Source organism: Notolepis coatsorum (genome assembly GCF_963971535.1).
Source record: "Notolepis coatsorum genome assembly, chromosome: 6".
In the NCBI taxonomy this organism is placed as follows: Eukaryota; Metazoa; Chordata; class Actinopteri; order Aulopiformes; family Paralepididae; genus Notolepis; species Notolepis coatsorum.
The window spans coordinates 52,224,151-52,234,740 of record NC_140170.1 but is presented as its reverse complement, the minus strand read 5'-3'; the positions used below and the strand labels follow the sequence as shown (position 1 = coordinate 52,234,740).

At 42.5% G+C, this 10,590-nt stretch overlaps 1 protein-coding gene across 1 annotated transcript in view; it reads left to right on the top strand.

Moving 5' to 3' along the window:
* The window catches only part of LOC311229482 (C-signal-like), a gene marked incomplete at its 3' end in the record, with an annotated part of 58,025 nt that overhangs the window by 3,429 nt on the left and 44,006 nt on the right, over positions 1-10,590 (top strand). The window contains exon 3 of the mRNA XM_084315561.1: positions 9,800-9,854. Within this exon, the coding sequence (XP_084171687.1) occupies positions 9,800-9,854 (55 nt within the window). The remainder of the gene's footprint in view (positions 1-9,799; positions 9,855-10,590) is intronic.

The following is a 10,590-nucleotide window of genomic DNA, read 5'->3' as shown; positions in this document are numbered from 1 at the left end:
TCTAGATTTTCTCTCAGACAGAGAACAAGTGGTTAAAGTAGGTAATTTGTTCTCTAGATCCAGGACCTTGAACACCGGGGCCCCCCAGGGCTGTGTCCTCTCTCCTCTGCTCTACTGTCTATACACTAATGACTGTGCCTCCCACTCTGATTCTGTCAGATTTTTTAAATATGTGGATGACACAACAGTAGTGGGACTAATTAAGAACGGGGATGAATCGGCCTATAGAGCTGAAGTCGATAGCTTTGCTGTATGGTGCAAGGAGAACGACCTGCTTTTAAACATCTCTAAAATGAAGGAAATTATAGTTGACTTCCGGCGCGGGGAGGCAGTCCACCCTCCTCTGTACATAGACGGCCAGCAGGTGGAGAGGGTGGACAGTTTCAAATTCCTCTGCATCACCATATGTGATAATTTAAAATGGGAAGTTAACACCAGCCTCATAATTAGCAAAGCCCACCAGAGGCTCCACTCCCTGCGCCAGCTTAAAAAGTTTGGTGTGTCCAGGGAGGCGATGCTCAGTTTTTATAGAGCCACTGTGGAGAGTGTCCTCACCTCCTCAGTGACGGTGTGGTACGGAAACACCACCGTCCATGATAGGGGACAGCTAGAGCGAACTGTACGCACACAGCATCAAAAATCATCGGCTGTGAGCTCCCCTCTGTGGCCTCCATTTATGCCACACAAATCCGGTGGAAAGGGGAAAAGGTGATCAGGGACCCTTCTCACCCTGCTTACGACCTCTTTAACCCCCTTCCCTCTGGCAGAAGACTCCAAAGTCTCAGGTGCAGGACATCCCGTTTTAAAAACAGTACATATCCTGAGGCTGTCCGTCACCTGAACTCGAGTACAAATGTACAGGAACTTTGCACCACAAGGGCTAGCACCAGCCAACATGCACTTTAAGACAATATGCACTTTAAACTGGAACACTGAGCAATTTATTTTAGGTACTGTAGCATTTTTTCTTTTTAATTGTTTGTGTAAAACTCTTTATTGTGGGGATTGTATTCTTGTGTTTTTATATTGTATTCTTATATTGTATTCTTGTGTTTTTATATTGTATGTTTTTAACATTGTTGTACTGTATGTGGCACCAAGACAAATCCCAATCAACAGTGTTGAAATGGCAATAAAGTTGATCTATCTATCTATCTATCTATCTATCTACTACTTTTTTGCTTCCGAAAATAACATTTTAAAGCAACATCACTATATTATTATACTTGTATACAAGGTAACATGAATTGGCACTAATCCATATAAATGTTGGGATTGATTAACAAAAAGCAAAGACAACTCACACCCAATGAGAGGTGTTGGCTAGGGCAATATACCATTTAAAAAGTGACGAATAGCCATGCTCTTCCATTGCAATGCAATGTTTTATTTTAAGCAAGTGTTTCCATTGATCAACATAATGAACCAACAACAATGAACATTGAGTACCACTGTAACACTTTAGCATGAGCGGGCACACACTCAGGCCGCACGCACCCTCACTTATTGCCAAAAGGAAAGGCCACTTTAAATTAGTATTAGCAACAGTAACAGTGTATTGCACTACTATTACTACTACTGTTAACTGTTAACTGTTACCCGTTATTGCACAAATTTATTGTTACCTGCTACCTGTTATTGCACAATTTTATTGCACAATTTTTTTTGTACTGGATTCTATTATATGTTGTACCAATTGCACATCGTTGCGGGCAAGACCACCCGCATTTCATTGTATATCCGTATGCCGTGACAAATAAAACTCTTGACTTGACTTGAACTTTAAAACAAGATTATTTAAATAACTTAAATAGCACATTTAGAACATAAACAAACATGCCAACTCTTAAACATCGCTGGTCATCATTACTGTATGTTCCCTGGCTCATCTTCATCTTCCTCATCATCACATGCAGTCTGACATGAATTTGCACACCCCGATCCTTTTTACAGTTACTACATGCAACAGAGCACTCAATGTCATGCGTCTTGCATGTGCACCTTAGGCTGCTGCAGTCTGTCTTGCAGGTGCATCTGATGACCCATAGGAGTTCCTGCGGAGCTGGTGGTAAGTCCGTTTGGACAGGGACAAGCCCTCCATCACTCTCTTTCCATCCCCATTCTTGTGGCAGGAGTTTATCTACAGTTCCCTTCCACCGCTGCACCTGGTAGTCAGTGATGCCAGTAACTAGTTACTAAGTAACTAGTTACTCTAATGTGATGACTTTTTTCAGTAAATAGCCAAATAACAAGTAAATACAAGCCAGTAATCTGATTACACTTACTTTTCCAAGTGGCTGTGCGTTACTATTTAGTTACTATCTCATAATGCTGATGATACGAGAGCCAGGGGTGCAGTCAGCTAGACCGGAGATGGGACGTGGGCTCGCACGGGGCGGCAATGGAAAATCGTGGCATCACCAATTTCTGTATTTTTCAATACTTTCCACGACTTGGATTTCTTAAGGCTTTTGACATGTTATAAGTAACATATTTATGAGACTAAAACAGTTGAAAGCATTTATTTCTCAATTTGTGGGAGGTCATGTGCTACAATGCCTGGACTATTGGGCATGTATCCTCAGTTAAAACTGTCAATTGGCACCACACAAATTGAACACAATAAAATTTCTCTGAGTTACTATTGATAGCTCTTTATCTTGGTCTAAACATTGGTTTAGATTGCATGACATCGTTATGACACCGAGATGTGCAGAAATGGTCAGTAGAATCAGAGGGCACACTCCAAGCTGCACTTGAATGTACAGACTGGGGGGTGTTCCGCGATAACACAGATAACATTAATGACTACACAGAGACAGTGCTAGACTTTGTTTGTACTTTGGTGGAAGAAACAATCCCCACTACCACAATTAGAGTTTACCCAAACCAAAAGCCCTGGGTAGACAAATCCGTCCGTGAGGCTCTGAAAGCGTGCACCTCAGCATACAACGCCGGGCTTGTGGCAGGCAACATGAATGACAACAAGGTGGCGAGATACAACGTCAGGAGGGCAGTAATAGAAGCAAAAAGGCGCTACATGAATAAAATTGAACTCCAATATGAACAGGCTGACTCTAGAGCTATGTGGCAGGGCCTCAGAACGATGACAGATTACAAAGGCACCTCCCTCAAGCTGAACAGTGACATCTCCTTAGCAAATGATCTCAATACCTTCTATGCGAGGTTTGAGGCTGGGAATAACAACACCAGCCTACAAGCCACTGCAATGGAGGGGGGGGGGACACTGCTGATGGAGACTCAGTGTTCAGGGTAACAGAACATGAGGTGAGGAGGACCTTTAAGAAAGTGAATATCAGGACCCTGATGGGGGACCCTGATGTAAACAAGACAAACGTCTTTCTCTGGTGTGCATCCCCTTAACAATTGTGTGTATTGTGCCGTACTGTATTGTACCCATTCTGCAATCTGTCATTCATTCAGGAAGGCAGCAGGACCGGACGGTATCCCCGGCCGCGTCCTAAAAGTCTGTGCCGATCAACTGGCCCCGGTATTCACTGACATATTTAACCTGTCCTTGGAACAGGCTGTCATCCCCACCTGTCTGAAGAAGTCCACTATTATCCCTGTACCCAAAAAATCCAAGTCTGCTTGCCTCAATGACTACCGCCCTGTAGCTCTCACCTCCATAGTCATGAAGTGCTTTGAGAAGCTAGTGAAGGGCTACATCTGCTCCTCCCTCCCCATCAACCTGGACCCCCTGCAATTTGCATATCGCCCCAACAGGTCCACGGAGGACGCCATAGCCCAGAATGCTGTTCATCGACTACAGCTCAGCATTCAATACCATAGTCCCCTCCAAACTCATAGCCAAGCTCAGGGACCTGGGCTTGAACTATGACATCTGTCAGTGGGTCTTGGACTTCCTGACGGGCAGACCCCAGGTGGTGAAAGCAGGCAACTGCACCTCCTCATCCATCACTCTCAACATAGGGGCCCCCCAGGGTTGTGTTCAGGCATGCGTTCGTCATGGGACGGGGGTGCACTACGTGCAAGCCCAGATAAGTACTCGCTATTTGCATATCAATAGCGCCGGTCGTCAGATGTGTTAAATACGTTCTCAGATACATTCACACCTAACTTGTTGTGAATGACATGTGTTACATTCCATTCGTAGAGGCAATTAGGCACTGTCTGTAGTCTGTGCTCAAGCGAGGGGACATTTATGCACATTCGCGGGAGCACGCGTGCATGTGGCGCCATTAGGTGCGTGCAATCCCAGTTGATTTCAGGAACGCAACACTGGTTGTGTTCTAATCTGAGTCCCCTCCTCTACTCCCTGTACACACATGACTGTGTGGCACAGCGGAACAACAACACAATCATCAAATTTGCTGACGACACAGTAGTGGTGGGCCTGATCTCTGCAAACGATGAGAGGGCCTACCTGGAAGAGGTCAAGGTCCTAGCGGGATGGTGTCAAGAGAACAGCCTCTCCCTGAACGTCAGCAAAACAAAGGAGATGATTGTGGACTTTAGGAGGTCGGGGGTCAGGGACTACGGGGGCATCGACGGGGCACCAGTTGAGAGAGTGAACAGTTTCAAGTACCTCGGAGTCCACATATCCGAGGACTTGACATGGACCACACACATTGACAGTGTTGTGAAGAAGGCACGGCAACGCCTCTACTTCCTCAGGCGCCTAAGGAAGTTCCAAGTCAGTCAGAAGATCCTTAAGAACTTCTACTCATGTACAATAGAGAGCATCCTGACTGGCAATATCACCTCCTGGTTTGGGAATAGCACCGCACAAGACCGCAGCAGACTACAGAGAGTAGCCCGTTCAGCCAAACGCACAATTGGAGGGGGGCTTCCCACTCTCCAGAACATTTACAACAAGCGGTGCATGGGTAAGGCTAAGAGAATTATCAAAGACTCCAGCCACCCAAACAACTGCCTCTTTAAACTGCTGCGGTCAGGCAAGCGATACCGGAGTCTCATGGCAAGCACAGAAAGACTGAGAAGAAGCTTCTATCCCCAGGCCATCAGGATGCTCAACGAACAATAACACTATGTAACAACCATCAAATGCACTCACAGCACACACATCCACACATCCACACGCACACACTCACTTTAAACAAACAACACACTGCAGCACCCACTCTACACACTTTAGAACACCTAAACACACTTTATATTTATTGGTAAAGAATTTGCACTACAACCCATACCTCATTACACCTTACTGTAAATTGTACCTAAATTGTACCTCATCCCATTTCTGCTTTGCACTGTATAGTATATTGTATATTAGTATATTGTATAGTATATTGTATGGTAACTCGGTTACTTCTACTCTGCATTGAACATTGTACATATGTACATACTGAACACTTGTGTCTACGTACGTGACTTATACTTATTTTATTTTATACTTATCTATTTTTGTCTAGCACAGTCTCTGGAGCGTAACAGAAAGAAGCATTTTGTATAAAAGTATTCTGTACTTCTGTATGACAACTAATAAAGAAACTTAATATCACATCGTTATGACATCGTTATGACATGGTTATGACATCATTATGACATCGTTATGACATCGTTATGACATCATTATGACATCATTATTACATCATTATGACATCATTATGACATTGTTATAACATCGTTATGAAACCATTATGACATCGTTATGACATCGTTATGACATCATTATGAATATTCAGATTAACATTTTCTTAAAACAAGATTAAGGCTACGTTTAGACAAGCGTTTTGTGAACAGAAACCGCAAAAGTCGTTTTGCGGTTTCACTTTAAATTTTACGTTTAGACAAGCGTTTTGGGGTGGAATTCTCCGTGCAGACGACGGAGCCTCGCTGTCACACGATTGGCGCATATGTCACATGACGTGCTGTGAAGACCCGCCCTACTCTGCCTCTGATTCGCAGACTGTGGATGGGGAATGTGATTGGACAAAAGCAGAGTCACTCACAGACAGTGGGTCCACTCACGTCGCGGGACAGATTCTTGTGTATTTAACCCTTTCACTGCCACACGACAGCCGGTTAACCTTCTGTCGTGTGGCAGTGAAAGGGTTAAAAGTACTGCCAATGTAGCCTTCAGGTGATCTCCGTTGATACTAGTCAGACATACTTGCTTTGTTTACGTCTCGGCTACTGGCGCATACCTGCTACCTGTGACGTAAGCAGTACGCGCGACCAGAGCCGTGACAACCCTTTCGTCATCGTTTTAACAGATTTATACGGTTTTGACAGTTTAGACGAGAGCGCAAAGCTTTTGCGTTTCTAGGAATTCCACCCTGGAAGGTAGTCTCACTTTTTTGCGGTTTCACTCCGTAAAAACGCCGTTTCCGTATAAACGAAAGGCACATCCGAAAAAATATTTTTGCGGATTCACCTGCTAGCGTTTCCGTCTAAACGGGGCCTAAATCGACAAAAAATAAGCAAAATTATCTGCCAGTGGGATAAGATAATTCAAGATAATTCTACTCAACTGTCTAACATACACAAATCATAACACTACAACAGCACGTTACACCTAAGTCTCAGTGGCATAGGCTACATTCTGCCTTAGAGCATTTGATTCTCCTGGGCTTTTTAAAGAAAATCCAGTCGGTTAACGTTAGATCTTCTTTCCTGTGTGAACGATTTAGCTACTCACGCAGCTCCACTGACAAACAAATAAACCAATTAAAATCATTTCAGCCAACATTATTTAAGCCAACTGGCCTATCGCTGTAAGAACGATTACGCCTTAAAAACGTATGGGGCTCTACGCTAACCTTTTTCCCAAGGAGCACATGTACTCCTAAATGAAAAGATTTAGGAGTACACAAAGAAATTTAGGAGCACACAAAGAAATTTAGGAACGCAGTGAAAAGATTTCAAGTAACACAGAGTTTATTAACAAACTATTACATGCATACAATATTATACACTGTGCGTGCGTGTGTGTGCGTGCGTGTGCATAATAAGGGACAAACATCTGTGCAATAGCACCACCAAAATCACACATTGGTCCATGCCTATACTAGACAACAGATATAGGTTGTCTAGCTGCTTTTGTATGTTGTAGTGTAAAACGCATTTTAGACCATTGCTCGCGGAGTTTTCCTTACACATAGAAACAGCGTTACTCGTGAGATAAGCTGTCACAGAGCTGTCAAACGCAGGGCTGAATAGCTTCTAAAATTGAAGGTCTGCACTGCTCTGTAGTCTGTGTATATTATGAAATGCCAATTGCGCTTTGACACGCCCACTACCCAAAACCATTACTCGCACACTGTGCTCCTAAATGATTTTTCCGGTTCGCACAAATCTATTTTTAGGGGCAAATGCGGATGAAATGCTCGCACTGTAGAGCCCAGAGCCTGTTTAATAGGCGTGCGGCAGAAGAGTCAAATTAATGTGGTTGTACAGTACGGAGGTGATCCGGTTCATTCATAACAGCGGCGGTCCTGATTCAGCAGCGGAGAGCGAGAGCGGCGCAGCTGAATGTATATAGGGGAAACACTGCACCATTATGACATCGTTATGACATCGTTATGACATCGTTATGACACCATCAGTGTTTCCCCTGAAAAAAAATTCAGCATCGGTGCTGTGCTGCCGGATTCCATATTGCCGCACGCTGCCGGAGAAATAACTTAAAACTACCTTAGAATTGTTCGAGATTCATGTTCATGGAGTCATGTGCGTGTGAATTTGGTAGGATGTTTTTGGTGTGTCCGCTGACACTAGGAGTGCTCTGGAGGCACAGGTAGCTGCATATTTGTACACTGCAAAAAATGAAAATAAATATTTGTATTATCAAATATTTAAAAAAAAATCCATTTTAAACATAAAACAAGGTAACACAATACAGTAATAATAACAAGACAAAAACGTGCTGGTGTAGTGTTATGATTTGTGTATGTTAGACAGTTAGTATGTTCTATGTATCTATGTCTGTTTTCTATTTATTATCTATTAAATCATCTATATCTATGTTCAATACAAATAGTGTAAATTTTCTTAAGTGTTGAGGCATGTCATTAATCTTGACATTTACCCTGATTACAACTACACTGCAAAAGACATCTTATCAAGTGAAAATATCTTGTATTTGGTACAATAAGTCCAATATTGAGTAGAATTATCTTGAATTATCTCATCCCACTGGCAGATAATTTAGTGTGTCTAGTTCTACACCTGAAATGGTTAAATCTGGGTGTGTCTAGTCTACACCTGAAATGGTTAAATATGGGTGTGTCTAGTTCTACACCTGAAATGGTTAAATATGGGTGTGTCTAGTCTACACCTGAAATGGTTAAATATGGGTGTGTCTAGTTCTACACCTGAAATGGTTAAATATGGGTGTGTCTAGTTCTACACCTGAAATGGTTAAATATGGGTGTGTCTAGTAGAGCTGCCGCGGTATTGATGTTTTCCTTACCGCACACATTTGCAAAATATTTCCTACCGCCGCGGTATTACCGCACACACACACACAAAAAAAAAAGTTTGAATGCATTTTTTTTTGTAGTCTACTCTTTATATAGCATATAGCCTGCCTCTAGTCTAAATGTCTATCTTTAGAGGATGACTTTGCAGCATGAATATTGTTTGGGATTCGGCATGCACGCATTCGTTATTAAAAGTGAAACACGGATTCGAAGTCTCCCCTCGGTGTCGCGCCCGCCGGTTACCCCCCCGACCCTTTCTTCTTCTTATTATTATAACGTTACTACTTATGATTACAACGGCATTCGATTTGTGGCATTAACGTTAGTATAGTTACACGTTCGTATTTACCGGACCACATAGCAAGGCAAGCGTTACTCAATTAATATCTAAGTTCCTTTCTTTGCTCAGAGCGTGCCGAGTTGTACCCATTCTGCGGTCTGTTAATAAAGTTTTCAATCAGACAAGTGTATAGAACGAAGGGCTTTTATTATAACATTTCGTTGCAGTAAAATCATTATGCCTCGTTCCCTGAGGAGCGACGGCGTCGGTAATCCACTCCGGTCTCCGGTGGGAGCTAACGTACTATTAGCCGTGTTGTGATGGCTGAGATTCAGGAAGTAAACGCACTGCAAGATGCTCCAAGCATGTGAAGCGTATCTCTTCTGACCAATCAGTGGTCTGCAGTGTTTCATGTGACTTTTCTGGTACCCAATAGGGTCGCTTGGAATCTCGACAGAGAAGTAGGGTATATCTGCAGAGCCGCAAGCCCAACGAGAGCGTAATAATAATAATAATAATATAATAAAAAACAGCGGTGATGCCGGTATTCAGCCCAACGCTGCGGTGGGCATGATGTAACAGCGATACCGCGGTAATACCGATACCGCGGCAGCTCTAGTGTCTAGTCTACACCTGAAATGGTTAAATCTGGGTGTGTCTAGTCTACACCTGAAATGGTTAAATATGGGTGTGTCTAGTTCTACACCTGAAATGGTTAAATATGGGTGTGTCTAGTTCTACACCTGAAATGGTTAAATATGGGTGTGTCTAGTCTACACCTGAAATGGTTAAATATGGGTGTGTCTAGTCTACACCTGAAATGGTTAAATATGGGTGTGTCTAGTCTACACCTGAAATGGTTAAATATGGGTGTGTCTAGTCTACACCTGAAATAGTTAAATATGGGTGTGTATAGTTCTACACCTGAAATGGTTAAATATGGGTGTGTCTAGTCTACACCTGAAATAGTTAAATATGGGTGTGTCTAGTCTACACCTGAAATAGTTAAATATGGGTGTGTCTAGTCTACACCTGAAATGGTTAAATATGTTTACTAACTGATCTTGTTTGATCTCTGTGTCCCGACCAGGAACTTCAGAGGCTGGCAGAAGACCATCCGGAACAAATCACTGTGATCACGCTAGGTTAGCCCTCCATTCATCCATTCATCCATTCATCCATCCATCCATCTTTCTATTCATTATTTTATTCAAGGGTTAACTCAGTACATCTTCAATTCAGTTCTGTCGTACTGTTATTGTATCACTAGACACACTACTAGAAGGCGATGACAACGGTTGCTATGTATCCCACAGTTCTTTGCATTCATGAGGAAGTGTTCCCCTACATGGGACCAGAATCACAGCTTAGAAGGAATCGGAGTCGATTGAGAAGAATTGAGCCTGTTGTGTAAAATCTCAACGTTCGTAATGGATATCAGCTAGTTAGTTAACTGACAAATAATGAAACTAGTTTGCAACTATGTAGTTCATTAGAAGCTTATATAGAACCGTTATAGGTTTCAAGTTCAAGTTCAAGTTTCTTTAATAGTTGTCATACAGAAGTACAGAATACTTTTATACAAAATGCTTCTTACTGTTACGCTCCAGAGACTGCTAGACAAGATAAGTATGAAAAAATAGGCTATAGCTCATTAGCTCAAATCTGGCACATTTACATTGATGTGGAAACTGAAGATGGTGATTAATGTGCACTGTCCCTGGGTACAAAAGAAATAAACAAACTTAAACTTAATAGAAACTTTAATAGGAATGTTGAGCGATGATTTGCAGAAAGAGGATCGTTGAAGCACTCAGATTTGGATTATGGTGACGTCATTTATTACCCAGCCATATATATTCCGATATATTCCATTTACCA